Source organism: Capra hircus, chromosome 19 (genome assembly GCF_001704415.2).
Source record: "Capra hircus breed San Clemente chromosome 19, ASM170441v1, whole genome shotgun sequence".
Lineage (NCBI taxonomy): Eukaryota > Metazoa > Chordata > Mammalia > Artiodactyla > Bovidae > Capra > Capra hircus.
The window spans coordinates 49,683,120-49,710,622 of record NC_030826.1 but is presented as its reverse complement, the minus strand read 5'-3'; the positions used below and the strand labels follow the sequence as shown (position 1 = coordinate 49,710,622).

General features: G+C 52.3%; 3 protein-coding genes across 7 annotated transcripts in view; 1 reads left to right on the top strand and 2 right to left on the bottom strand.

Moving 5' to 3' along the window:
- The window catches only part of OGFOD3 (2-oxoglutarate and iron dependent oxygenase domain containing 3), a 14,705-nt gene extending 10,055 nt beyond the window's left edge, over window positions 1-4,650 (bottom strand). The window contains exons 1-2 of the mRNA XM_018065401.1: window positions 4,467-4,650; window positions 1,922-2,139 (exon numbers count right to left, since the gene is read on the bottom strand). Of these exons, the coding sequence (XP_017920890.1) occupies window positions 1,922-2,139; window positions 4,467-4,540 (292 nt within the window). The 5' untranslated portion in view covers window positions 4,541-4,650. The remainder of the gene's footprint in view (window positions 1-1,921; window positions 2,140-4,466) is intronic.
- Window positions 4,348-21,524, top strand: HEXDC (hexosaminidase D). 3 transcript variants are annotated; one of them, XM_005694373.3, is made up of 14 exons: window positions 4,348-5,169; window positions 5,463-5,512; window positions 6,588-6,726; window positions 9,877-9,986; window positions 12,882-12,969; window positions 14,193-14,357; window positions 15,513-15,696; window positions 16,587-16,658; window positions 16,789-16,984; window positions 17,735-17,817; window positions 18,550-18,628; window positions 18,704-18,805; window positions 18,984-19,073; window positions 19,667-20,305. In XM_005694373.3, exons 3-14 carry the CDS (start codon window positions 6,622-6,624, stop codon window positions 19,851-19,853), a joined length of 1,461 nt encoding a protein of 486 aa, XP_005694430.3. In that variant the 5' UTR covers window positions 4,348-5,169; window positions 5,463-5,512; window positions 6,588-6,621; the 3' UTR covers window positions 19,854-20,305. The 3 variants fall into 3 exon arrangements, with proteins under 3 accessions (XP_005694430.3, XP_017920889.1, XP_013827808.2); XM_018065400.1 differs by lacking the exon at window positions 19,667-20,305 and adding an exon at window positions 20,887-21,524 and having other exon boundaries at window positions 5,053-5,169; XM_013972354.2 differs by lacking the exon at window positions 18,704-18,805 and having other exon boundaries at window positions 5,053-5,169.
- Window positions 21,022-27,503, bottom strand: C19H17orf62 (chromosome 19 C17orf62 homolog). 3 transcript variants are annotated; one of them, XM_005694032.2, is made up of 7 exons: window positions 27,043-27,503; window positions 25,912-26,040; window positions 25,061-25,102; window positions 24,174-24,247; window positions 23,510-23,606; window positions 22,815-22,959; window positions 21,022-22,423 (listed from the first exon to the last, which is right to left on the bottom strand). In XM_005694032.2, the coding sequence occupies exons 2-7, from the start codon at window positions 25,994-25,996 to the stop codon at window positions 22,303-22,305; spliced, it is 564 nt and encodes a 187-aa protein (XP_005694089.1). In that variant the 5' UTR covers window positions 25,997-26,040; window positions 27,043-27,503; the 3' UTR covers window positions 21,022-22,302. The 3 variants fall into 3 exon arrangements, with proteins under 3 accessions (XP_005694089.1, XP_017920891.1, XP_017920892.1); XM_018065402.1 differs by having other exon boundaries at window positions 27,056-27,503; XM_018065403.1 differs by having other exon boundaries at window positions 22,307-22,478; window positions 27,056-27,503.

Below are 27,503 nucleotides of genomic sequence, written 5' to 3'. Positions count from 1 at the left end.
CAGCCTAGGGAGTGATAGCATACAAACAAATACATTTAAAGACAAAAGAATGATGAGAGGGGAAGAGATTGATAATAGGAACGATTCACCAGAAGATGCAGGGGCAACAGAAGCACCAAGTGACATCCGCTCAAACACGTGAGGCAGCCACCAGACCCACCATTGAGGTGGAGACCCTGCCTCGCAGCTCCCGATAGCTGAACAAGACAAGATGTCCAAGAAGACAGTTTGCCCAGAGGAATGTAAACTAAGGAGCCACTCAGAGCTTCACAACAACCATTCAAAGACAGACATTTTTTCAGATACACATGCAACATTAACAAAAGCATATTAGCCCAACAGGAAAGTCGGTTCTCTACCATACAGGTTATGGTCTCCAGCTACCGGGCAATTAGAGAGAACTCAAACCCCATCAATCTTGAAATCTTAAAATCCAGCAGGACACAACACGCTGAATATGAATGAGCGTTAAGAGTATCCTTTGGGCGAGAAAGTGAGTTGCGAGTGGTCGGTGATGTCCGTGCATGTACACAAGTGCACAGGACACAAGCTCGCAGGTGTGCCTCCCAGACACACAAGTCCGGGGCAGGCAGAGCCCCTGTCAGCTATGGGAGGGGAGAAGGGTGAGACAGGGGGAGTCCACAGACTCTGATGCTGTGTTTCTGGTAAAATATATATAAAACCCCAAAGTTACCATTTCAGCCAGTTCAGGGGCCTTAACTACATTCACATTGTTGTGTGACCATCAGCACCATCATCTCCCAAACTTTCTCACCTTCCCAACTGAAATCCCATCTCCATCTACACCAACTTCTCTTCTGTTTCATTCCAACTGTTTTTAATGTTGATAAATTATTAAAGGGGTAGGAGAAATAATGGCTCAGTGGTAAAGAATCCGCCTGCAATGCAGGAGCCGCAGGAGACACAGGTTCGATTCTCAGGTAGGAAAGATCCCCTGGAGGAGGGTATGGCAACCCACTCCAGTATTCTTGCCTGGAGAATACCATGGACAGAGGAGCCTGCTGGGCCTACAGTCCACAGGGTCACAAACAGTCGAACACAGCTGAAGCGACTTAGCACAGGAGAAATATACTTTGTCAAAAGCTGGGATTTTATAGGGAAAAAGCTCACCAAGACAGAGAAAGCATGCCCACAAGAGAACCTGTCCACTCCTGACCTCCGAGGGGAAAGGGAACCTCAGTTCCTCGGCATGTCCATTTCTGCCAAGGAGCCCACACACCTCCCTTCACTTTAACCCAACTTGTGCATATCACAACAGTGCCCCTTGGTGGAAGGACTCAGTAATCTTTTTCTTGGTTCAAGTTCAAAGCATTGCTCTGAATAGAAAAATGAATTAAATTCTGTCTCTAAGACCCAGTCACTCTGGCTAGGCTTTTAAAACTGCTGCCCTCCACAGAGCAGGCAGGTGCCAGGATGAGACAAACGCCATGGGGGAATGGACTCTGGTATCACGTTTCCTGTTGCAACATTTTCTGATGTAACAATCCCCTAAGACTGAAAGAAAATGCCTTTTCTCTGTTCAACTTGCTCATTGATATCTTCCCAATTCTGTTACATCCTTCCAGGCAAACCACCTCTTCCACCACATGGAATCCACACTGAGGTGGGGGGCAGCTCAGTAAAACAATGGCTATAGCCTGGGCAGTGAAGCCTGGGCCTGCCCCTGCACAGGTGGGGCCTGAAAGACTCACACTCTCCAGAACAGGTGTGAGCTAACCAACGTAGAGGCGGGGGGGGGGAGGGGGGCGGTGGGGAGGAAGGTCACCTGCGCCTCCCCCACCCCACACTACTTTCAAACCGATTCCCACCAATTCATCAAAGTAAAAACAGACGCATTTTGAACACACTGAATTCCATGTTAACATGCTGCTCTTTCCTGAATCACCTTGGCACTGCGTACCTTCAAATCTTCGGTGACTGTCATAATCCTCAGAGCAGGGCACCTCGATGAACCTGCCTGGCAGGATCTCACTGCGGTGAGCCAGGACCTCAGTGATGCCTTCATCACCCCCCAGGCTGCCCCAGAACAGGCAGGCGGCGAGTGCAGTGCAGGACCCCAGGACAGCGACTCTCAACCACTTCTTGCGCACATCCCGAGGCACCCGGACACTCTTGGTGCTGAGAACAGAAAACAGCTGTGGTCACCCGAAGGCAGCTGCGTGTGCTGAAAACGCAGACCACAATGACCAGAGACCCACCCACACTTAGTTACAGCCTCAAACGGTTCCCACAATGGTCATCATCAGAGCTACTCTCCATTAACCCAGAGGCACTTGCTAGCATACGAGAACATGGTGGGGAATATGCCCCTCGCCCCATATGACCAGACAGGGCTGACTATGCCCCTGAGGACAAGACGAACTGCCAGTCGCGGTCCCTCCCAGCCTGGCCATGTCCGTGGAGAACCATCTGGGAGATCCTGACAGAGCCTGTGACATCAGTCACATTGCCTGCATCCAAAAATGACTGACACAACCCCATGCATTGGCCCTAGGGTACACACTCACACACAAAGTGAACTAAGGTAGTGAAAGTCGCTCAGTCGTGTCCATCTCTTTCGACCCCATGGACTATACAGTCCATGGAATTCTCCAGGCCACAATACTGGAGCGAGTAGCCTTTCCCTTCTCCAGGGGATTTTCCCAACACAGGGATCGAATGCAAGTCTCCCACATTGCAGGCGGATTCTTTACCAGCTGAGCTACCAGGGTGAACTAAGGTAAACATGAACCAAACTCATTTCACTGAAACCACCAGCCAGCCAGGAAGGGATTGCAAGCACAACAGAAATGATTCAACACTAAGACACTTTCTGTACCACCGGGATTCACACTGCCTATGCAGAATTTGCAGGCATGTGTGTGTGTGTGTGTGTGCATGCACACGTGTATCTATGTGTCTGGATGGTGTATACCCACTCACATGTGTGTCTGTGTACATGTGTATGTGTTTTCTCATATGTGTAACTGAGCAGTCGTGTACTCTTGAGAAAAATGCGTAGGGCTTGAAGGACTGGCAGAAATAAGAAAAGCGATCCAGACATTCTTCTAGGAGGTGCACCTCGTGTCTTCAAGTATATGATTAATTCCTGAAAAGCAGGGAGTTTGCCTTCTATTTTTATATATCCCTCCACATTTCAAATTGCTATATATATAAAATCACACAGGCTTTCCTGCTGGCTCAGAGGGTAAAGAATCCGCCTGCAATGGAGGAGACCAGGGTTTGATCCCTGGGTTGGGAAGATCCCCTGGAGAAGGGATGGCTACCCACTCCAGTGTTCTTGCCTGGTGAATTCCATGGACAGAAAAGCCTGGAGGGTACAGTACATGGGGTTGCAAAGAGTCGGAGATGACTGAGCGACTAACACTTTCACACTTTTACTTTCTAACACACAAATTCCGATTAAATAAGTCTCAAGGTGGGCACAGCTGAGTCAGACCATATTGGGTGAATACATGCTCATTTTAAACAGGGAGCATAGATACCCAGGTCACAAAGACCCCCATCCTCACCCCTAGAACTGCTGTCTAGCCTCTAGCCCACCTGGTCTCCTCTAACTAGACAAGGGTGGGCCCCTAACTCCAGTGGGGCCAAAATTTCTCTTCCCCAATAGGGCAGGGAGACTGCCAGCCCATCTCAGCAGCAGGGGCTGAAATCCTACTGTGGGCACAAAGCTGTTGACACCCTCGCCTGGGACACCCCGGGGTGCTGAGACAGAAAGGGACGGAGAGGGAGGTAGAGACAAGAGGGGAAAAAACAGCCTCCTGGGCCAGATTTGGAAGCAATACTTCCCTGAGGTATCCTCAAAATAAGCACCCCTGTTCAGGGTAAGCTGGCCCAAATGCACACTGAGAATCTTGCCAAAACAGAAGTGGATTTGAAGCAAGGTCCATGGCCCATGGGGCAAGCACGACGAGAAAGTAATTTATCCTGCCCCTCGAAGGCTACCTGATGAGATCATTTATTCATCCATCGGGTCCCCCAACGGAGGACCATATCGTGCACAGCCCTGAGACAAGCACACGGAGACCAGACGATGGGGACCTCTGAGTCCCAGTCCCCGTGCGTAGTCTCGGAACAAAGCCCTCGGTACAAAGCCCTCGGTACACACTACGGCGGAGGTCAAGGGTTTCCCTACCGGCAGCTCCGCCCAACCCCGCCCAACCCCTTCCTGCGCCGCCCGGGCGGGATTCTGCCGGCTACGCCCCCCAGACGACCACGCCCCTCTAGGCGCCCGATTCGCCCAACCACAAACCAGGCCCCTCGCGGCCAGGCCACACCCACACTGCAGTGCCTTTCCGGGAAAGGCCCTGCCTGCACCAGATCCACCTTTTTCTGACCGGGCCATGCCCACAGCCACACCGCACCACGCCCCTGTTAGGCCCCGCCCCTCGGCCAGGCCCCGCCCATACCACCGTTCTCGCGCTCCCGGCGCTAGCTGGTACCTGCTCTGGCGCCGGCGCTCCGCCGCCCCGCTGCCCTCCGGGGCCTTGGGAGCACCCCTCCGCTGAGGTGCCATTAGCCACGCTGCCGCGAAGCTAGGCCGAATGCGGGAGCCGCCACAAGCCCGGGACGAGCGCTGCGAGAGGTAGCGCGAGGCCGGCGCAGCCGGGCACGCGAAGCGACACCCTCAGCCTTCAACCTCCGGGCTGGTGACCAGGCCTGAGCAATCGGAGGTCGAGCGCCGAGCGGGGCAGGGCGGGGACCCGAGCGCGACCTGGTTTGCTCCCCGTGGCGCACCTGCCTTGGCCGTACCCCGCCTCCCCTGACCTCCGCGGAACCTGACAAGCCTCCGAACCTTCTACTGAAGCGTGTCCTTGCCCCGCCGTGCGTGCTCTACCGGGGTCTCCAACTCCTCCTAGAGTCTGGAAGCCTTCTCCCCGCGGTGTCCAAGCCCTCCTCCCAGGGTCTCCGCACCCTCTCCTGTGGGATTTCCAACGCTCCTCTCGCTGGGCCCATGCCACACCTGAGGGCCCTGGGTCCTGTTGGTGCTTTGTATCTGTGAGGCCTGCTGTTTAGTTTACAACATTCAATTTCCCGTCCAGTGGGCAAGAAGTAAGATCTTAACCAGTTCTGTCAAGATACCTAAGATTCTGAATGAGTGGAATTAGCAGTGAGATTCATTCATAAGGATTAAGTCTGATGAAGGTGAGTAATTCATTGATACAGAGGGGGGAAAAAAATCTGGACTCATTGAATAAGAAAAGTGATCTGCCCAACAGTCCCCAAACTGGGGAAATCAGATGCCATTGCCTGGCAACTTACCTAGAAGCCCGAGAGACTGGGACAATTGCAGATCTACCTACCAGGTTGTCTGATAACAATAGTGACAATTCGCCCAAGTCGGAAATAATCATATATATATAGACCTGCAGGAGGGAATCAAAGAACTACACACTTGCAAGAGGGAATACTGACTTCTCTGTATCCTTTCCGTTTAGATTTTGCAGCAACTTACTTTGGTAAACAACTCTGAATGTGTCTGAATCAGGTAAGATGTTGGTGTTCATTCCTGCTGTTAGGGCTATAGAAAAGTAAGATTTCTCTCTAAACACAAGGAAGCACACCCAGGACTAATACAGACTTCTCAGCTCAAAAATTTTTCTTTTAACTCTATTCTCTGGAAAATACATTTGGGTTATAGTGGGGGAGGGGGTTGTTAGAGTTTTCTTTTTTATTATTTTTTCAAAATGTAAAGCAACTCGGCTTTGAAACATTCCAGTTTTTCAAAATGCTTTTTCTTAACTCATCCACTTCTCAGATAGCAATTTAGGTAATTGCCTTAAGAACTTTGTCATTGAGATTGTTTTGAATATAATTTATTTTTTTCAATCAAACTGATTGATTTCTATGTGCATAATGTTATTTTCTCTGCTATATTATAAAGTCCCTAAGGTCAGGGATTTATGAATCCTTGCACAGAATGAGTAGTTTGAATTGTGGAGCTGAATATATGATCAATATACAGAGATTTTCTTTCCTTTTCCTGTCTAATTCTATGTGTTTTATGCTTCATCCAGATACCTCCTCTAGTTTAACATAAACTAGTCAGCACTGATAAACTTGTGAGTTACTTGTTTTTAAATTATCAATGGCCTATTTTAAATCCTAGACAGTTTTCTCTGACCTAGGATAAATTTTTACAGTTTCTCCCTCCCTGCAACCAAGCTGACTCAAACTCTAAAAATTGAGTTTAATACTCAATTGTTGTTTAATACTGTTTTTAATACTGTTTAAAGTAGAATAAAATTGAGGATCAGTTTTCTACAGAAGCATCATATTGTGGGGCCTGAAAAATGTTTAAGAGATATTTGCCTGTTTTCACTGGCATAGTATATATAGGATAAGACAGTCTTTAAAACAGGAAATTATTTTGCAGTCATTTGTATTATTGTATATTATAGCCATCTTATAAGGAAACCAGTGCTGTATGACAAGGGTCCTTGTATTTGAACGTGGAGACAGACATCTTGATACATTTCATGTTGGTGAAATGAGTTTCCTCCTAGTTCACAGCAGGATTGAAACAGACATTGGAAGGACGTAACCATTAATTTCTTCACTAGGAAGAAGTGCCCAGAAAAGAGACTTTTTAGTTACATGACCTCAAAAAATAGTGAGATGTCAGGTTCCTCACCATTTAAGATGCGACTAGTTCATCTGGACCTGAAAGGAGCCCCGCCAAAGGTCTGCTACCTCTCGGAGGTAAGAGCTCCCTTTCTTCTTTAGAGAATCACTTTGCCTCAGGTTTGGTTATGAAGCTGTGAACAGTGTTCTGTAGACACATTCTTGGAACACAACCATGGGTTCTGAGTTGAGGCGTGGTGGCAGCAGCATAGATCTTTAATTTCCCCCATATCCCCTCACAAAGCAGATAGCAACCAGGATAGCAAAAAGAAAAAGAGAAAAGACAAAACCCCACAACCTCTGTTGTGAACCAAATCTTGTCTCCTAAAAAGATATATTTAAATCCTAACCCAGCAGACCTGTTAATATGACCTGTGATTTAAAGATAGGGTCTTTGCAGATGTCTCTGACATTAGATGAGGTCATATGGGAACAGGGTGAGCTCTAATCCAATAAGTGGTGTTTGTATAAGGAGAGGGGACAATAGACACAGAGGGAAGATGACATGAGGACAGAGGCAGAGACTACAGTCAATGCATCTGCATGCCCAGGAGGGCTAAGGATGCCAGAAACTCGCAGAATCCGGAAGAGACAGGGAGGCTGCCCCTTACAGCCTGGGAGGGAGCACGGCCCTGCTGACACCTAGATTTTGGGCTTCATCCTCCCAAGCTGTGAGAGAATACATTCTTACTATTTCAAGCCCCCCGGTTTGTGATGGCTTGTTATGGCAGCCACAGGAAAAGCATGTACTCTAAAACAAATGTAAGTTATCAGGGTTTCCCTGTGAACGCCAAAATGCAAGGGGTGGGGCCAAACCACGGACAGACAGCTCAACACTCCTGTGGGGTTAGCAGCTGGGCAGGGGATGGTAGAGGAAAGAGAAAAAAGAATTTAGGATCTTCCCTGGTGGTTCAGTGGCTAAGACTCCAAGCCCCCAATACGGGGGGGCCCAAGTGCGATCCCCAGTCAGGAAACTAGATCCCACATGATGCAAATAAGAGTCTGCATGCCACAGTGAAGATCAAAGATCTCACGTGTTGCAACTAAGACCTAGTGCAGCCAGATAAATAAAAATAAATATTAAAAAAAAAAAAAAAAGAATTCAGATGACTTCAAGACCAGGGAACCCACAAAATAGCCCAACAAATAAAGGTAAGTCAGAAACTGGATGAGATGTCACTGGCTCCAGATTGAGGATGAGTGCTCAAGACCTCAAGGCATTCCAAAATACTTTCCAGAAACTTCTTCCAGAAGGACAGAACCCCACACTCAGAACGCAATGTTGGGAAAAGACTCCATCTGGAATTGGGGAGTAACGTCGAGGTAAAGAAGAGAGAAGTTTCAAATACTGGAGGAACAGGATCCAGAGGGAGTGAAGACTGAGTGCTATGGAAGTAGCTGCACAAAGTCCATAACTGCTAATCCTTTATGTAACAGCTGCAGAGGGAGCCCGGGGCTGGCCCAGCTCCATCCCAAACATAAGAACCTGCTCTCCAAAATACAAGAAAACACATCTCACTGTAAAATGAGCACTAGGAAAGGAGTGTGGTGGTGCCATAGAGAAACATTGCCAGAAAATAGAGGACGATGATCTGAGTAACAGTGAAGGCGCACCAGCACCATGTGACCACAAAGCAGATGACACAGTTCTGTAATATTTCAAAACAAGATCAGAGATACTAAGAAAGTGATAGAAGCTATGGAAGAACAGCATGAGTTAGAAACGCCCAGGCCCACATGCTGTAACTAATGACCCCGCGTGCTGCAGTGAGCATCGAAGATCCCCCATACTGCTCTTAGAACCCACGGTAGCCAAATAAATATTTTAAAAAGCACAGAAAGCGACAGCCAGACAAAAGTAGATTGTGAAAAGATTGCCTCCAGACTCAGGAATGAATTGTAAGAAAAAAAAACAGAAATAGAGACTAAACTAGAAAAAGGACAAAAGCAAATAGACACCATGGGAACCAGTATTGAGAAAGCAATGGCAGAAAAGAAAAGTCAAACGTAAAGAGATAAAAGCACGGTGACAAATGGATAGTTGTGAAAGACAGGCAAAGAAGACCCAGTTTATGTGTAGCTGGAGCCCCCTGCTGCTGCTAATGGACAGAGTCAGGTTCAGACAACAATTTCTTATTCCTCCTGTTTCCGAGGATTTGCTGGGTGGCTCCCTCAGACTGAGCTTAGTGGCCTGTCAGCCACCCAGAGCACCGAGGATCCCTACCAGCCCCAATAGAAATGCCAAAGAGGCCACCCAGTGGTCAGATGGCTAAAGGCTGCAGGGGAAACCAGGAGCAAAAACGCTGTGGAAAATATGGAAATGCCATAAGCATTATGTTTCATTTGTGCAAGTGACTGACCTGGGTTAGTTTGACTCCTTTCCACAATCAGCCTCCTCTTATAATTTGCAGTCAATTGTCAATGACCCACTTTATAAATGATCCTAGCTAATTGCTGGTCCGAAGCTGATTTCCTTCTTCTATCCAGCATGCTTAAGAATGTTCCCATATTCCTGGGGAAAGAAAACTTTGACAGCAACATCAGCGAGAGTGCTACAAATTGTATAAAACCTGTAGTGGCCCTTGTCTGGAAGTGGGTTTATATTCTAAATACATGCAGGAGCCCCCGCCCCTGCCTGTGATGCCAGACGAGAAGAAGATCTCAGGGCTGTGTACAGTAGATACAGCCCTAAAAGTCCTGGAGGATAGGAGTCCATGTTCTTGAAATAAAGGTGGACAAAGAAGTGGGAGAGAACCAGGGCAGGGACCCCGTAAGCACAGAGGGACAACCTCTTTCCTCCATCTCCCTCCTCTAGGCTTCTTCCAGGCGCTCACCACTAACCCTCCACAGCCCTATAGGCTCCCATCGCCCCAGCCTGCCCCTTCCCTGTGTTCTAGGAGGCTCCCATGCTACAAGTCTCATCCAGATGAGGTGCCGTCTGACCCTGCTTGCCCAGCCCTCCCTCCCCAGCTAAGCCACCAGGCAGCTGCTCTTCTATAGCAAGCAGAAACCCTGCCCCTTGTGTCAAGTGAACACGTCACTACATTTGTGTTTAGTAGGCATAACACAGAGTACACATTTCAGGTGGAAAGTTTCCAGGAGAATTATCAGTCCAAAGATCAGCTATAATCCGTGTCCATCAGCTGAAAGAATGAGCCTGTGACCTGCATGTGTGTCGTTTTCCATTCAGATAGTCATTTTTTCATGACGTTTCTGTCTCCTCCCCAGATTTTCCCCTTGTTCCGTGCCCTGGGTGCAAATGGCGTCCTCATTGAGTATGAAGACATGTTTCCCTACGAGGGCCACCTGAGGCTGCTGAGGGCCAAGCATGCGTACAGGTACCTGAGCTGCCAAGCAGGGCGATGCCTCTGTAGAGAAAATGGGATGTGCAGGGCAGCAACCTGGAGGGGAGGGGAGGGGAGGTAAGAATTGTTAAATGCATGTTTTTAATCATAAAAATAAAGCACGTTCACTGAAGAGAATTTGGAAACATTTAAAAGAAAGTAAGCATCCATATATTCAAAGCTATGGATGTTTCAGTAGTCATGTACAGATGTGAGAGTTGGACCATGAGGAAGGCTGCGTGCCAAAGAATTGATGCTTTTGAACTGTGGTGTTGAAGACTCTTGAGAGTCCTTTGGACTGCAAAGAGATCAAACCAGTCAATCGTAAAGGAAATCAACTCTGAATATTCATTGGAAGGACTGAAGCTAAAGCTCCAATACTTTTGCCACCTGATGTGAAGAGCTGATACATTGGAAAAGGCCCTGATGCTGGGAAAGATTGAGGACAGGAGGAGAAGTGGGCAACAGAGGATGAGGTGGTTGGAAGACATCACTGACTCAATGGACAAGAGTTTGAGCAAGCTCTAGGAGATAGTGATGGTCAGGGAAGCCTAGAGTGCTGCAGTCCATGGGGTCGCAAAGAATCAGACATGACTTAGCGACTGAGCAACAACAGCCACAAATGATCCCCCAGGAGGAAGCGCTGTGATATGTTTCAGCCTTGTCTGTGGAGATGAAATGCATGGAGGACACTTTGACAGGTGTCCAGGCAGGAGGAGGAGGGAGGGTCTTTAAGGCCCCAAGTGGGATCTTCACCAGAAAAGTGAGGATTAAAGGAGAAAGGATCAGAATCAGGAAAGTCAGATAGCTTGGTCATGGACATACCCCATTTGGCTTTAAAATTATGGGTATCCGTGTAAACCAATAACAAATAGCCCAAAAGAAAATTGGACAAAGAACATTTTGATCCCCCCAAAAGAAAGAAGTATATGATAATAATAAAACAATGAAATGCCATTTTGGCTACCAAATTGGAGAAGCTTTTAAAACAAAATGATAGTGCTCTGTGTCCACGAGGGTGAGCAAAAACTAGCCTCCTGCTGGTGGGCTGTAGAGCAGCCTAACCATTCTGGAGGGTGGCTTGGCTCCGTGTGACAGGACTCCCAACAAGTGCCTGTGAGTGGGAAACAGGAAAGGCGTGATCCAGAGCATTAATGTGGTGTGATGGCAGAGGTGTTCGTGTTTCTTCGTACAACGAACGTGTTCTGTTCCTTTGTTTTTAAAAGTGAAAAAGGTACCAGGGATCCAGTGAAGCTTGAAAAAGGCATATTTAAAGATAGAACCTTATATAATCAGTTCATTTATAAAACTGATTAACTTTAGAGATGGTTCGAACACAGAAATTGAGATGAATTCGTAAATGACACCTCAGAGTAGAGTGGTCGGGGGCCCTTCCAGGATGGCATCCTCAGTAATCTCAGTGGCAGAATGTTGACCTGGACGAATACTCAGGGGTGCTGACAGTGACTTCCTTCCAAGGGTTTTATCCATTTGTAGATGGATAAAGAAATACATGCGTACTCAGTCATGCCTGACTCCTTGCAATCCCATGGACTATAATCTGCTAGGCTCCTCTGTCCATGGAGGTTTTCCAGGCAAGAATACTGGAGTGGGTTGCAATTTCCTACTTCAGGGGATCTTCCCAACCTGGGGACCGAACCCACGTCTCTTGCATCTCCTGCATTGGTAGGCAGATTCTTTACCACTGAGCTACCTGGAAAGCCCCAGTAGATGGGATTACTAACCCCCTCAGATGAGTCACTCCACCTAGTCTTGGTACTTTATTAAAGGGGTCACCAGCCTTTTCTGTAAAGGGCCAGACAATGGATATTTGTCTGTGCAGCCGGTCTCATCTCTGTTACAACTATTTGTGGGGCAAAAGCAGCCACAGGTGATAATAATGAGTGGGCATGGCTATGACCCAATAAAACCCTATTTGTGGACACTGAAGGATGAATTCCATACAATTGTTGTTCTTTTGTCACTCAGTTGTGTCCGACTCTTTGCCACCCATGGACTGTAGCCTGCCAGGCTCTCCAGTCCATGGAGTTGCCCAGGCAAGAACGCTGGAGTGGGTTGCCATTTCCAGGAGATCTTCCCGACCCAGGGATCAAACTCATGTCTCCTGCACTGACAGGTGGATTCTTTACTGCTAAGCCATCAGGGAAGCCCTCCCATACAGTTTTTACAGGTCACAAAATGTTATTCTTCTCTTGATTGTTCTCAACAATTTTAAAATGTTGAAACCATTCTTAGGTCATGGGCTGTACAGAAACAAGCAGTGAATTTACCCTCAGGCCCTATCTTCCCACCGTCATTCTAGACTATGATTCCTTGTGTGGCCCAGTTTCTGGTAAAATGACTTTAGCTTCGTGTAGAGTTTGGGTCAGAATAGCTGGTAAGAAGTAAACTGTTACTTGATGACATAACAGAGCATCATTTTCCTGAACTGTAGTACGGAAGTCTTCTCTGAAAACTTAAACCTGCTGGACTTTTCAGAGTTAGTGACCCTACTAGTTTCCTCAGTAGCATCCCCCAGGAACCTGATAAGCGGGGATTGGGAGCCTAAATGGAAGCCAGCCTGCACCTCTTAGGGTGGTCTTTGTCTCCTTGCTGCTACTGCTGCTGCTAAGTCGCTTCAGTCGTGCCCGATTCTGTTCGACCCCATAGACGGCAGCCCACTAGGCTCCTCTGTCCCTGGGATTCTGCAGGCAAGAACACTGGAGTGGGTTTCCATTTCCTTCTCCAATGCATGAAAGTGAAGTTGCTCAGTCGTGCCCAACTCTTTGTGACCCCATGGACTGCAGCCTACCAGCCTCCTCCGTCCATGGGATCTTCCAGGCAAGAGTACTGGAGTGGGTTGCCATTGCCTTCTCCTTGTCTCTCTAGCCCTTCGGAAATCAAAGAGATCCTGCACCTGGCCACGCTGAATGAGCTCGAGGTCATTCCCTTGGTGCAGACATTTGGGCACATGGAGGTAAGTGGGAGGAAGGGAAGTTACCTCGCACCCAGGTGTGGGGTTCAGGGGTGCACGTGCAGGGAACAGCTCAGTGCTGCACAGAGAGGCTCTGTGAATAGCTGAGGAACTGTTGTCTGATAAATCTAACACCTAGGCCCTCTCAACATCAGTTTCTATAGACTTGTTTTTCCTTTGGGTGTCCATCCCACTTTCCAGTTATTTGCATGTCTCAATTTTGGGTTGACAACTGGACATTTCAGATCATATGTTATAGCGAATCTGACTTCTTCCCCCATGGGTAGTTGTAAATTGCCTGGATTTAATCTGTCTCCCCAGATGTGTATGGCCACAAATGCCTCTTGGGTTTTTATTCTTGCTTTTATTTTTTGTTCTTAGGGGGTCACTCTTCTGACTTGAAAGCTGGTGATTCCACGCAGTTTGGGCAGTAATTGTGCCCAAGCCCGTAAGGCTCCACATTGTGCCCCAGGGGCTGGGGTGCCACACCTAAGAGCTCAGCCACTGCTCAGTCTGGTGTGGCTTCTGCTTTCCACCCAGCCCTCTCAGGCCCCTGCGTGTGTGTGTGCGTGCGTGTGCGTGTGTGTGGCCCCAGCCAGCTGGTGTGAAGGAGAACGTGTGTCACCTCTGTGGTCCTGTGAGGACCACAGAATTCAGAACAGTTTGCCACTCTTACTGACAGGTCTCCAAGGACTGGGTTTACCCACATCCAACCACTGGTGGGCACAGGGGGTAGGGCCCTGGGCAGAAGCTGCAGAATCTCTGTTTTTACCTAAAGTTGTGGCAGTTGTTTGTTCATGAACAAACATTTCCCAGTTTGTTGTTCACCTTTGGTTGGTTTCTGGAGGCCTGAAATTATTTTTGACAAATGGTTCCACTTTGTACTTGTTTTGTGTATGTGTTGGGCAGGGCAGTGGGGAGTGGGTAGTTTGCCAGCCTCTTCACTTGAGCATGAAGTCCACCCACATGTAATTCTTCTGTGAAGGGGGACTGTCTTGTCTGCTTTCTCACTCAGCCTAGTTAGAGGTGGAAGAGAGAGGGGCTGTTGACCAAGCAGCCAGGTTGCTCAAAGCCCTGGCTCCTGTGCCCAGGGCAGCCCCGCTGGCCCCCCTGGGAACTCTAACAGACACGAGGCTGACAGGGTGCAGGGGCAGGAGCCCAACTGCAGGGAGCTCGGGCACAGGCTTCTCCCCAGGGTTGCCAGCTTTCCTGTTGTCTCCCTGCAGTTTGTGCTGAAGCACGAGGCTCTCGCTCACCTCCGGGAAGTGGCACATTTCCCTAACACCCTGAACCCCCACAAAGAGGAGTCCCTGGCACTGGTCAGAGCCATGATCGACCAGGTGATGGAGCTGCACCCGGGCGCCCGGTGGCTCCACGTTGGCTGTGATGAGGTGGGTGCCTCCCCTTGCCAGCAGGCGACTCCCCTAAGTCTGCAGCAGCCCCTTGTCTTCACCTCAAGGTCACCTGCTCCCACCTCATGGGGTCTTCTCTTAAATAGAAAAGCAGCTCCAGGAATAAAGAAAGGCTGTCTGAGGAGATGTGCCCCAGTGCGGGCCATGGTCCCAGCTGACAAGTGATCTCCCGTGGGCAAACCTGCTGAGCCAAGTAGGGTGCAGTGGGGTGCAGGCACCCACGGGACAGCAGAGCAGCCCCCAGTTACTGCATGTTCATGTCCTTGGGGCCAAGGTGGCCATGAGATTGAGCCGGTTACTTTTCTCCATCTGAAGCAGTGCAGTTTCAGACAGTGGGAGAAGGGAAACACCACTTTAGGGTCATGGAGCACTTTAGGGTCATGGAGCACTGGCTAGAAAGGCAGTTCCCAGGGGTGCCCCCCCTTGTCCTCAAGAAACACAGGATCTTAGGAAGATTATGAGCCACCGAGCAGTGACCCAAAGACCTCTGCTTATCTGAGCTCAGGCATCTGAGCAAGGACAGTGGTTGGTGGACATTTTATTCCAGAGTTTGATCCTCTTCTTCAAAAAAACCTTTAAAAAAAAAATACGTGTAATATAGAATTTACCACTGAAAGCAATTGAAAGTGAACAATCCAGTAACTTTTTAGTCATTCTCAGTGTTGTGCAGCCCTCATCCCTGCCTAGGGCAGGGCCTCTCATCTCCCCACCCGCCCCCCCGCCCTCTACCCCTGCCTCCATATCTCCTTTCCATCTCTGCATTATTCCCCTGCCCCAGCACCCCATAAATGAAATGCTGCTCCATCCATGGGCTTCTCTCCCTGGGCACCTTCTCCAGCTTCATTCATCTACATGGCAGCTGAGTGATATTCCGGCGTGTGGATAGGCCACGCTCTGTTTATCCATCTTGTGTTGCTGGACGTCTGGTCATTTTTACCTTCTGGCTCCTGTGATGCTCCTGTGCCCAGGCTGAAGGGAGTCTTTGAGCTGAGTTTGGGTGTTGGTGCAGAAGGCAGGGGTGCCCTTCACCGCCCACTCCCCATGGGCAGCTTCCCCGAGATTTCTCCCAGGCCACAGCATGAACCCGTGGGTGAGGCTGAGTGGTCCCGAGGCCAACCCACCCGTGTCTCCCAGGTCTACTACCTTGGAGAGGGTGAGACCTCAAGACAGTGGTTGCAGCAGGAGCCCAACAGCAAAGCAGAGCTGTGTCTGTCCCACATGGAGGCGGTGGCCAGCCACGTGCGGGCCCGGTACCCCACCACAACGCCCCTGATGTGGGATGACATGCTGCGGGACATCCCCGAGGACCAGCTCTCAGGTCAGCGGGGCGCGGCCCTGGCGGGCGGTTGCGGGGGTTGGGGTGGGTAGTGGTGGTGGTGCAGGGCACGCTCAGCAGTGGGGCTTCCTGGTGCCACGAGGGGTGGAAGCCAAGTGCTCCGAGCCCCCAGCTGCTCAGGAGAGACCTAGACCCTGTTGTAGAGCTGCACTGAAGCTCTAGTTCCAGACCATCCCTTTATTAGGACCACTTTCACGTGTTGTCATATGACAGAGCCATTTTCCCAAAAGGTCTTGCAGGAGTGTGGTTGTGAGAGACCTGACCTGGAGGGTAGCATGAGGCCCTGGGTGTGGGGCTCCGACCGTCGGGAGCAGGGGGTGGGTTGCGGAGCAGGAGCCCCCAGCAGACCATGAGCGCGCCCAGTGCTTCTAGGGCCCTTGGCCTCACACGCCTGCATTGCCAGCCCTGTAGGGGGTTCCACTGAGGTTCACACTGGCTGGTTGAGGGAAGCAGAGGCCCCCCCAAGCCCAAGCCCAGCAAGGCCTAGCTTGAGGCTTTGGGATGAGACGGGGAGATTGCCACACATGCTTCTGCAAGGTCCAGGTGTCCTGGCTGCAGCCATTACCATGTGTGGCCACTTAGGTTTTAATTCATTATAAATAAGTCCACTTAGCAGTGCATTCCTGCTGCACCTGGGCCTGCCCCGCGTGCAGACACGGTGCCGCTCCCTCCCTTAAGGGAGCACCGGAGCCGCTGGCCTGGGGCATGCCCTAGCAACTCCAGCAGTGTCCAGTCACCTCCAGAGCCGACTGGCCTGGCGGCTGCAGCGTTCATAAGCACTTAGTGCAGTACTGAGTCTGTACTTAAATCCATTTTAATGCAAGAAAGGAGGGCTGAAGGGACCTGCCCTCATGGCCTCTCTCCACTCCCAGGGTCTAGGGTACCGCAGCTGGTGGAGCCTGTGCTTTGGGACTATGGGGCCGACCTGGACCTCCACGGAAAAGGTCAGTACCAGAACAGAGCCCGGTGGTCATGGGCTCCTCTTGGTTTCCCCCCCAGACAAGTGTGTGTTTTGGGCTTCACAGCTACACCTCGTCAGGGCCTGCCACTCACACCTCTTACTTGCTCATCCAGCGCTCCTTGTGGAGAAGTACCGGAAGAGTGGCTTCTCCTGGCTCTGGGCCGCCAGCGCCTTCAAGGGGGCCACAGGAGTGAACCAGAGCCTGACCCCTATCGAGCACCACCTCAGAAACCACCTGCAGTGGCTGCAGGTGGCGGGCAGTGTGCCAGCGGACACGCTGCGGGGCATCATCCTGACTGGCTGGCAGAGGTGAGGCCATGTGGGGCCCGGGGATGCCCTCAGGAGGGTCGAGCGGCTCCTGTCACTCAGGACACATGGCCCTCCTCAGCCCATCCAGTCTGGGCCTCAGTTCTTTTCGCCTTCTGTCAAGGGGAAGCAGTCAGCACTCTGAGGAGGGGGTGGGAGGACCAGCCACACAAAACATGCCACTTGGGGTCAAGCCCCTCACACCACACTGCTGAGGGGATGAGGCTCAGGGTGTCAGCACCCCGGGGCACTGGCCTTCCTGGTGCACGCCCTGTCTGCACCATGTGTGTCTCTGCATGTTCACACCACCCCAGCCACTTGGGAGAAGCGTGAAGACAGACCTCAGCTCATTGAGAATTTCACACCATCTGAAAAGTAGAGTTACAGGTTAACGCCTGGTCTCAGGCAAGTCCTGGCCTCAGGTCCCATCCTGAGGGGGAGGCCAGGTGGCCCCAACACCAAGGGCAGGAGGCCCTGACCCCATGGGAGGCAACTGGAGGCGAGGCTGATGGCTGACCCTCAGCCCTCACTTACAGAGTTGAGTCAAAGATGAACTGCCAAGAATTTCAAGGTGGCAACTGCAGAGCATTAAGCCCAGGCAGGACCCTCTGGGTGGGATCTGAGTGTGACTGCCAGCTGCATACCCACAAAACCAAGGAAGCTTCTGGAAGCAGCAGAAGCTTCTCGATCCCTGTCCTGTCTCACGGTGGCTCATGCCTGAGCATCCGCTGAGTCCCTCTCCCGCGGACTTAGGTACGACCACTTCTCTGTGCTGTGTGAGCTGCTGCCCGTGGGAATCCCGTCCCTGGCCGTCTGCCTGCAGGTGCTGCTGCACGGTATGGCCCCCTGCTTCTCCCAGGAAGCCAAGTGCCGGGGCCCCTAACTGCTGCCACCTCCACCTGGCTGGACTGTGGTCTTACAGCCTGGGTCTCAAGCCTAAACCCAAGACAGAGGCCAGGAAGGTAGGGGGACAGGCCCCTCAGGCAGAGTGAACCCACAAGAAAGCTCATCCTGGATAGGGTGCAAGAAAGGGCCCGTCTTCACTGGTTAAGTATCCTGAATGCCCAGTGCCAGTAGGTGTGGCCCCAAGCGAGGGCAGCTCCCTCACTTCTGGTTCTCGTGGGAGCAGCCAGGTGCAGGCAGAGATGCCTAGAGATGGATGAAACCCGCAGGCATGCTTGATGGTGAAGCCATGGTTAGGTAAACTCCCATTTGAGACCAGGTGGGAATTTAATTGATGATATATGTGGTTTTGGAGCAGAAAGATGTCAAGGTGGTTGAGGAAAGTGAGGACTGAATAATGAACACGTTTAGGATTGTGCTGAGCCACAGGGATGTGGAAGGACAGTTACTGGGACTCTACCCTTTTCTAACCTTCCCACCAGGCTGTTGTGGCCTTGGGCTTATCCATCCCTGAGGTCAGCATGTGTGTGGCTGGACCTGGCCAGCGGTCCTTCTTGATGGTTTTGCCCACCACCCATGCCCAAAGGTCGGGAGGTCCAGCTAGCACAGGGTCCAGGCCACCTCCTGCAGAGGCCTCTCTGACCTCTGTCTATGGTTGGTTTCAGGAGACTTTGCTGAAAATGTCAAAGCAAGAGTGGAGAACTTTCTTGGGATTTCGAGCCTAGAGGAAATGAGTTTTAGGAGGTAACACCCTCACCCCCTGCCCTGCCTCTCCCCTCACATTTGGGCCCTTCCTCAGCACGGCGGCTCCCTGTGCAGTGAGGGCGCCGGCTCCTTCCCTGGCAGCAACATCCTGGCCCTCGTCACACAAGTCAGCCTCCATCTGTGCAGCTCCGTGGATGCGCTGCTGGAGAGGGACAGGTGAGCAGGCAGGGGAGCGACCCCCACCACCTCCTGGCAGGGCAAGGACCAGCTAATACTGCAAGGAAGCTTCCTAGGTGGAAAACAACTTTTAAAAATCTCTACCAGATTTTCAAAGGTCTTACTTTACAACCACCAAGGCTGCCTTATGAGCCACAGTGCCCCCACCCCACTGCAGGTATGTGACTGGCTGGTTCAGCCCCTACCATCGCAGGAGGAAGCTCATCCACCCCGTCATGATCGAGCACATCCAGCCCCAGGCACTCAGGTAGCCCACGGCCCGCCCCGCTGTGTCCATCCCCAGCACCGCCCACCCTCCACTGTGCACTGGTAGCCTTCTGGATGAGCTGACTAGGTATCACAGTCACAGACTCCTGGGTGACCCGACTGAATCAGCTGTGCCCTTAGGTGTTAAGAGAAGCTTGGACATTCCTGCCTGAGAGGGTTGAGGGTCACCAGACACCCTGAGCCGGGTCTAGGGCTCCTGGTAGGACCAGACTGCCTAGGGCTGTGGCCGCACGTGTCACCATGGGGACAGGGTCCCAGCCGGCCCTCCCCCCAGCTCTGTGAGCAGAGGCCAACACAGACTGTCCCCACTGAGTATAAGATGCCTTCAACTGTCACGGCAGGTTCATGCACGAAGAAAAACCCTGCCAGCCAGTTGTGAAGTGCCTGCTAGTTTCAGAGGTCAAACTGTTAGTCACTCATTGATTCCCAACAACCTTATGAGGCTGGTATGAAGGGCCCAGTTCCACGGATGAGTAAACTGAAGCCCAGGATGTCCTGACCTGTGGGTTTCTGGAGGCTGAGCTAGGCCCCAGGGCCCTCACTGGGCAGGCTAACTGTCCCGCTGGTCCTCAGTCTCCTGGCCAGGTGGAGCGCCCTCGCAGGGGAGCTGGAGGCTGCCCTGCAGCGCGTCTTCTACCCGGACACGGTGGAGGAGTGGCTGGAGGAGAACGTGCACCCCAGCCTGCGGCGGCTGCAGGCTCTGCTGCAGGACCTGGGTGAGGCGGCCCGCCCCAGGCAGGACTCGGGCCAGGACCCCTGAGTGGGGAGGCCAAGCGCAGGCCTTCAGCAGCCCCGCACCCTTGTCTAGCTGCACCGAGCCCCACATGCTGCTCCTGAGTCCTGGACAGCTGTGCCAGCCGGCAGCACTCACAGAGTAAATATGGAAGGAAAAGGCCTTCTGGGCCTATGCAGTGATCAGCATTAGAACTTTCTTTTGAAATAAAAAGGAGAGTGGAATGCAGAAATCATGCTACTAGAAATTTGAAAGGCTTCATTACTACCCTGGCCTGGGCTGCTTACAGTGGGGCCCTCACAATTCTCCGGAGACCCTTCTCGCCCAACCCAGCTCCTAGGGAGCAGAGTCAGCCAAACTCTCTCCCTCTGGTCCTGGAGCCTCCTCCAGCCCTGGGATGAACACACCAGAAACCAGTGTATGGCATGTCACACCTTTTAAGAGAAAAGCACTCCAGATTTAACCATTTGGAAACCTAACTTTGGCATGTTTAAATGACTGTGTCCCCATCGGTCTGGTTGGCAGCCATTACTTAGAAAGGAGAGGACCTCATTTCTCTGGAGTCCCCTGAAGTTGCTCTCACCTAGGCAGCCTCAGAACCCTGGGTCCATGGGTCTACCAGGCCTTTCCCAGTGTGGAAGCCTTGTGGGTTTCCCCAGAGATGCTCTTGGCACGTGCTGTACCTTGGAGGGACCTGGGTTCAGAGAAAGCAGAAGAAAACCGACAGTGCAGGTGAGGGTCAGTGTGGCTGGCACCCAGATTCCATGGGGGTGGCTGCAGCCAGCTGCCCAGGCCCTGCTGAGGGGCAGTCATAAGCCTGGCCCATTCTGGCCACATACAAACAGGCTCAACCACCAGGGTTTGAGAGAAGCTGGGAATATGGGTTCCAAGGGATGGGTGCAAGTTTTTAAATGCTGCTAGAAGAGAAAACCTCTGTCTACACTGGGAGCAGGGGCAGGAGGTTATCCTCCCTGTAAGAGCCCAGCTGCAATCCTGATTGTGATCTGGGCGAGGCAGCAGTAAGTGGTGGTATGAAGTGAGATCTTAATTTCCTGCCCAGAAACTGAACCTGGATATCCTGGAATGAGAACCAGCAATCCTGGCCATCAGACCAGCAAGGGCTAGAAGGCTAGAAGTTGGTTTTCTGTGGATCTTTGCCCCTGATGAAAAATGCATTTATCAAGGAGGCAAAAACTGTTAACGCAGGTACAAAGTTTATTGAGACAGCACAACAAGTGGAAGAGCACACCGAGAACTGGTTTGTTAAGAGAGAAGCAAGGCAGAGACGCACACCCAGAGAGAAAGGGTGCGGGCGTCCCTCCTAGGAGGAGCGCTGGAAAGAGGCGGTTAAGTCATTTATATAGGCCAATTCTTCCAAGTCTTTACCTTCAGCCAGTTATCTGGTTTCTTTTCCACAACTGACCTACCCTGAGACGCTCCCTTGGGTGTGCATGCACCTCTCAGCCAAGATGGATCTCCAACTGAAGGCTTCTGGGAGGAGCAAGACTCATTATGGCCTGGCATCATCCCCTGACTTTTGACCCTCAAGGAACCTTTCTGCGTATGTGCAGTGTCTCCCTTGTCCCAAAAGGAGGAGTGGACATCCCTTAATCCTTTACTCAGAATAGGGTTTTGCCCCTTTGTCCTTGCATGACTATTACCTTAAGGTGTTTAAAAGAGACAAACACTGGCTATTTACCCTGTTTCTGTTGTTACTTCCATTCTGGAGCGCAAACAGGAGGCTAGTTGTAGGTATACATCCTGAAGCCCACTTCTTCCTGCCCCACGAAATGCAACAGGCCAGTTGTGAATGTCTACCTGGAGCCCAGCATCTGTCTCCTGCCTCAGCTGGACTCAAGATGAGCCATCTGGGGTTCTAGAGGCCTCACTATGGCAACAGCACACCAATCAAATGGGCCCCTTGGCATCCACCCTGAGCACCAGGAGCTCACAGGTGAGCAGCTCACTTCTGACTACTGAGGACGTCTGGCTAGTGGAAGGGATGAACATGGGGAGCAGGAAGAGAGCTGGGATCCATAGGAACAACAGGCAGAGACAGCATCCTCAGAGGCTGACCCAGCCAGGCCCCACACCTGCCTGCCAAAACCTTGTTGCAACCCGCAGGACTGAGTCCTGGCAAAGACCCTGACCCAGAGAGCTCAGTCCTATGCTTCGTGCCCTGGGACCCCGGGCATGCTTCCCATTTCAGAGGCCTTGAGCCCCACATGGCTAGCAGGTCTGGCCTGTCCACACCAGGCTATTGCCCCAGCGGGCTGATTGCAGGAAGAGGCAGATCAGCCCGCAGAGAAGGTCCCAATGGTTTTGCTTGGAGGACAGAAGCAAGCAGCAGGAATAGCTGAGGGTCCTGCCCTGGGGCTGCCAGGGACACAGGCAAGAGCCGAGAAGGAAGACTCCCAGGCGACCCATCAGTCCTGCCGGGGCCCCATCAGAACCCTGCTGAGGGGCGCCATGGAGGTCAGCTCTGGTCTTCAGGGCCGTCGGCCTCACTGTCGCTGCTCTGAGACAGTTCCACAGGACTCTCCAGGCGGTGCAGCTCCAGGAAAGTAGTGATAAGCTTGGCAACAGCTTCCACATCGCTGGTCCAGGCCGGCACCAGGAGGGAGGACGGGTCACCATGGCAAAGATCCTGGCCTCCCAGCAGGAGCCAGAAGACCATGCCAGCCTCCTCACAGGCATCGCCCTCCAGGGTTCCCGCCAGGACCCCACACCTTACCCGGTCCCCACCCTCACCTGACCTTAGCCCAGGCCTCTCTGCCACTGGGGACCCCTGATGTGCCCCTCCCCTCTCTCCCTGCAGGGACCTCTGATACCACCTAGCAGGTGGTACCATGCCTGTCCCCCAAAGCCCCACCTCCTCCATGTTCCTGAAGCCTCTCTGCCCTGCCACAGTCCCTTATGAGGGCGACTTGCCTGGGGGCAAGGGCATAGTGGGCAGCCCTGGCCCATCATCTCCCATCCTCAGCTTACCTGCGGTGGCCCATGACAGCACTCTGGGTGAGGGGGTGGGAGAAGCCTGTGGCGAACCGAAGCACCACCACATAGCCCTTCCCGAAGTACCGGACCTTCTCCTCCTCCACATTCACGTCCCGGATGTCACTGAGCAGGACCACCACTGTGGGCGGGGCCGGGTCAGTGGCCATGTCCCCTGCCCACCCTGCCCCTCTCGCCTGGATGCTGGCACAGTGCAGAGGATCAGAGCCTGCTTGTCATGAAGGAATGCGTGTCACTCCAGGTCGGAGGCCCAGAGGATGCCGGGACCCAGCCTTAGATGTCATAGGAAGTGACCACAGCACAGCGTCCTGTGACTGCCGATTAACACCCAGTCTGAGTGAGAGGGAACATCTGGCAGGCCTATTGCCTTGAAAAGCCCACCTGTCTAACACGTCAGGGGCTGGCTAAGCATGGTACTGCCCAGCTTTCTGCTTCATTTTCCTCAACTGCTGGAAAATGCCTTGCTGGTCTCTAGTGGCCAGTCACTGAGCTGGGGGTTGCCAGGCAATTTTCTTTGGGCCAAGGCACATCTGAGGACACAAAGCATCCATGAAGCAGGACACAACTCTGGTCACCGAGCAGCCAGCTTCCCCTTTCCAGGTCAGGTAGACGCTCAGTGCCTTCTGTCCACCCCAGAGTAACCCATGTCCTGTTCACGCCCCACGCCTTACCTTGGTCATGGCCTGCTCTGCAGAGAGTCAGCAGCTTTCTATACAAGCTGAATGTCTTCAGCACTACCTTCCCGGTGCTCTTGTTGAAGACGGCTTCCTAGAATGCCAGCCACAAGGCGGTCACCTGGCTGCTGGCCTCTGGGCCAGTCCAATACACGCTAACTTGCCAACTGTGTCCCCACCCTCCCCAGAGCAGACACAAGGAGGCAGCCCTCTTCCTTCCCATCCTAGTCAGAACCCCAGACCCCTGCAGCCAGACCCCTCCAGGGTCTCGGGTGTGAAAAGAAGCAGGTACTTCTCTCCACAGTTGAGAGAGGTGAGCACTGAGGATAAGGTCATCAAATGAGGGAACAGGGCAGAGAACAATACTGGGGCCAGGCAACCCAAAGGACACATGAGGAAGGACAAAAGGGAGGTGAGGGAGGTGGCCTCGCCCTTCTAGGAGAACTTCTGGTAGAGCAGCTTCAGAAGATTCTGTGGCCCACAAATGGTCACAAATAGGCAATGGCCAGAGGCCAAGTCAAGCTGGCCAGAAACTACCGGGCTCACATTTCAGGATCGGGGTGGAGGGCATTAGGCCCCTGGAGTCTTTCTTCCTTTGACGAGCCCTGCAGGGGAACCCAGGAGCCCCAAAGCCTGGGCACCCTTCCTGCATCAGCCTCACCTCCCAGTCCTCCAGGTTCTGCACGGCCACAAACAGACAGCCCGTGACGTAGAAGAGCTTCCAGCCCAGACTATCTGGGGAGCAAACACAGGAGACAGCCATGGGCAGGTAGCGGGGCAAAAGTCAACATGCCTGCAGGGGGTGCCTCCTCCCAGAACAGCTGCTTCCCAGACTCTTGGCAGGAGTGGCCCCTGAGGGCCCAGCTGACTGCCCATGCCTCCAAGGACACCCTACCCCTGCCAAGACCACCTAGCACTGTGGGCCCTGTCACACAGGACAGGATGTGGTCCACCAGCTCTGCCCTCAGCTCTCCACCTGGAGATTACAGTCATGGTACCATGTGTGAGAGCAGAGATGGGGGACTACTTCCAGGGAGCTGCTGAAAGCATAGACTATTCCTGCCACAAGACCTGAGGCAGACATGAGAGTGCCTTTCTGCATATTTTATGACATGAAAATGCTGATGTAAATGAATGCAAGCTGTGGGGGACACACCAGCGCATGAAGGTGAGACCACGCCTGCAAACCATTTAGAGGCAGAAAGTCAAAGTGTTAGTTGCTCAGTTATGTCCAACTCCTTATGACCCCATGGACTACTGTAACCTGCTAGGCTCCTCTGTCCATGGGATTTCCTAGGCAAAAGTGGGTAGCCATTCCCTTCTCCAGGGGCTATTCCCAACCCAGGGATAGAAACCAGGTCTCCCACACTGCAGGCAGATTCTTTACCATCTGAGCAACCAGGGAACCCCCATTTAGAGGCAGGGACAATCCCCAAAATCATGCCTATCAGATTACAAATGACAGGGTTTCCTTTTTTTCTCTTATTTTCCAATCAGCTAAGGAAGCTCCTAGGGGTGGGGCGGGGCAGGGCAGACGACGTTCCTCACCTCCACTGTAGTAGGCAGCAGCCAGGCCGATCGACAAGATTCCTGTGGGGAAAAAACCAGTCCCTTTCCTTTGGGCCACCAACTAGCCCAGAGACCACCTCCTCCCACAACCCACAGACCCAGGTAAGCAGCCCCCCCCCCCCCCCCCCCCGTTGCCAGGGATGGCTAAGAGCAGGGAGCAGGGGGCAAGAAAACCGCCAGGCTCAGAAATTGTGGAAACAACCAGGAAGTCTGTTTACAAGAATGTTCTACCTTAGTCACAGTATTCACTGGTCACATGTCTACATTGAGGTTCCAGAGCTGACAGGGGAACCAGAAAGAGGAACCTGATGTGGGTCTCATCCACTGACAGCACATTGTGTGGAATGAAGACAAGACTGCAGGTGAAGAATCACGACCCCGCACGAGACGAAAGAGGAAGAGTCCCGGGAAAGAAGGCCCAGAGCCAGGCTGCCGAAGGTGCAGCAGCACCTCCCCTCACACCTCAGTTCCAATCAACGTGCAGCTGCCCAGGGAGTGCAGGGCAATGGGGATTATTGACAGGGTAGAGGACCAGGGGCCTCCCCACCCTTACTCCTTACTGTCTCCATCACACAGGCCCTAACCTTATGAAAGCAAGCAAAAAAGGAAATACAGGGACCTCACAGGAGCATGGAGACTATTAACAAAAGGATGTTAAATGGTGAAAAAACACAAGACTGACCCTCTGTAAAAGCACTCGAAAAGGATAAAAGCTGGAAAGACATAATAGTTGCTATTTCCTGGGGTAGTAGAACCAAGGAATATTTTAGTTTAATCTTCATCCTTTTTTAAAGTTGGATTTTTAACTTGAGAAATATGAAGATCCTTACCAACCAGCAGCGACCAGGATCTGATGCCTGGAGCCCTCTTCAGATGGAGGCGGGAGCTGGTGCGTGTCTCCACCTGCATATACATCCCTGGAATGTGCTGCCACCACCTTCAACAAGAGACCAGGGCGCCTAGGGAAGGACACAAAGAGACAGCTGGAGCCCTCGGGCCGCTGCTAACAGACAAGAACCCAGCTCCTCTCCAGGACAGGATGCCCAGCTGCCCACTAACAAGGTCCACACAGGTTCAGAAACCACTCAGCCTGTGCTGACTGCTGTCCTGTGGTCAGGCAAGTCAACCCCCTAGGGACCCATGTCCTCTGTAAGGAAGGTTCTTTGCGCAGATATAATGGTTACACTGGGGCCATGTCCCCTGCTCTGGCTCACAAAGCTTCAACACTTGATCATCACCTGTCCACTTCCTACCTGGAAATCTCAGTCTCTTGGAAACCGTTAGCCCCCAGCAGCCTCCAAACTTCTGGCACCCTATCAGAACGTACCAGAAAACCCTCATTTCCCTGTACAGGCCTATGAAAAAGAGAACTGAAAGTCTCGTCATGGTTTGATGAGAGGCACTGATCGAAAAGTCAGCTCCTGCAGCTGCAGAGACAACAGTCCGCACCCAGCGGAGGGTTTGGACGGCCAGGAGCACCAGCTTAATGAACGAGTCAGCAAAGGGGACTGATCTTCCACACGTGGAGAATTCTGCCCTGCAATACGTTCAAAATGCTGGCTCCAGGGGCCCCGTTTGGGGTAGCTTTTCAGGTATTCTCTGTAAAGTTGTCAAATTTCTGACAACAAAGAGTGGATTCAGTTCACACAAACGAAGCCAAGATCCTGCGATATCCCCGGCTCCCTCCCTTTGACACGCTTCGCCTGTTTCCACACGCGACTCGGCCGCCCGCGGGGCGAGATCACTCCTGTCACCTGCACGAGCCACTTAGGACACTCTCCAATGACCCTTGCGGCCACACTGTGCACCCTTCTAGCCTCGAGCGCTACCAGGCCCCCCGGGGCATCGACCCGGGCCGGGTCACAAGACCGCGCTCCCGGAAGGACCTCGGCTGCCGGAGCCGCCCCTCAGCACACCCCGCGCCCCCCAACCCGCAACCGTGGCACAGCCCGGGCGCTCACCGCAGACACAAACCTGCAGGCGCGGAGGCGGGACGGGCGGGACCGGCAGGACTTCAAAACGCGCCGGCCTCCAACTTCCGGAGCTGGGGGCGGGACCAGCTGACTTCCGGACCCGCGGGGGCGGATGGGACAGTAGACTTCCAGACTCGGGGGCGGGGCGAGGCGCGCGGGTCCTGACTTCCGGGGCCTCCATTTAGCCCTCGAGAGAAGAGGACTGGCGGGGCTCTAGAATGAGGTTGGCTACTAATCAGTAGAGATTGTGGAGGCTGTCATGGGTTTTGCACACCCCGGCACTCAGCACAGAGCGCCTGGGGTTGCAGTCTTTAGAAGATCAGCAGAAGCAGGTGAAGTTGTAAGCACGCCATTTAAGATGGTAAGGAAACGTGAAGTATATATTTAAGCTCACAACAGATACATACAAACATTATGGTAGGTTCTGTAAAAACTTTAATGGGAAGCAT

Bases quoted from the DNA above. Each gene is read 5' to 3' on its own strand.
- HEXDC (XM_005694373.3), top strand. From the start codon at position 6,622: ATGACCTCAAAAAATAGTGAGATGTCAGGTTCCTCACCATTTAAGATG. The intron at 16,985-17,734 runs GTGAGGCCATGT...CCGCGGACTTAG, and splicing joins ATCCTGACTGGCTGGCAGAG to GTACGACCACTTCTCTGTGC. The intron at 18,806-18,983 runs GTGAGCAGGCAG...ACCCCACTGCAG, and splicing joins GCGCTGCTGGAGAGGGACAG to GTATGTGACTGGCTGGTTCA.
- C19H17orf62 (XM_005694032.2), bottom strand. From the start codon at position 25,996: ATGTATATGCAGGTGGAGACACGCACCAGCTCCCGCCTCCATCTGAAG. The intron at 24,248-25,060 runs GTGAGGAACGTC...TTTGCTCCCCAG, and splicing joins TGCTGCCTACTACAGTGGAG to ATAGTCTGGGCTGGAAGCTC. The intron at 23,607-24,173 runs GTGAGGCTGATG...CTGGCATTCTAG, and splicing joins AGAACCTGGAGGACTGGGAG to GAAGCCGTCTTCAACAAGAG.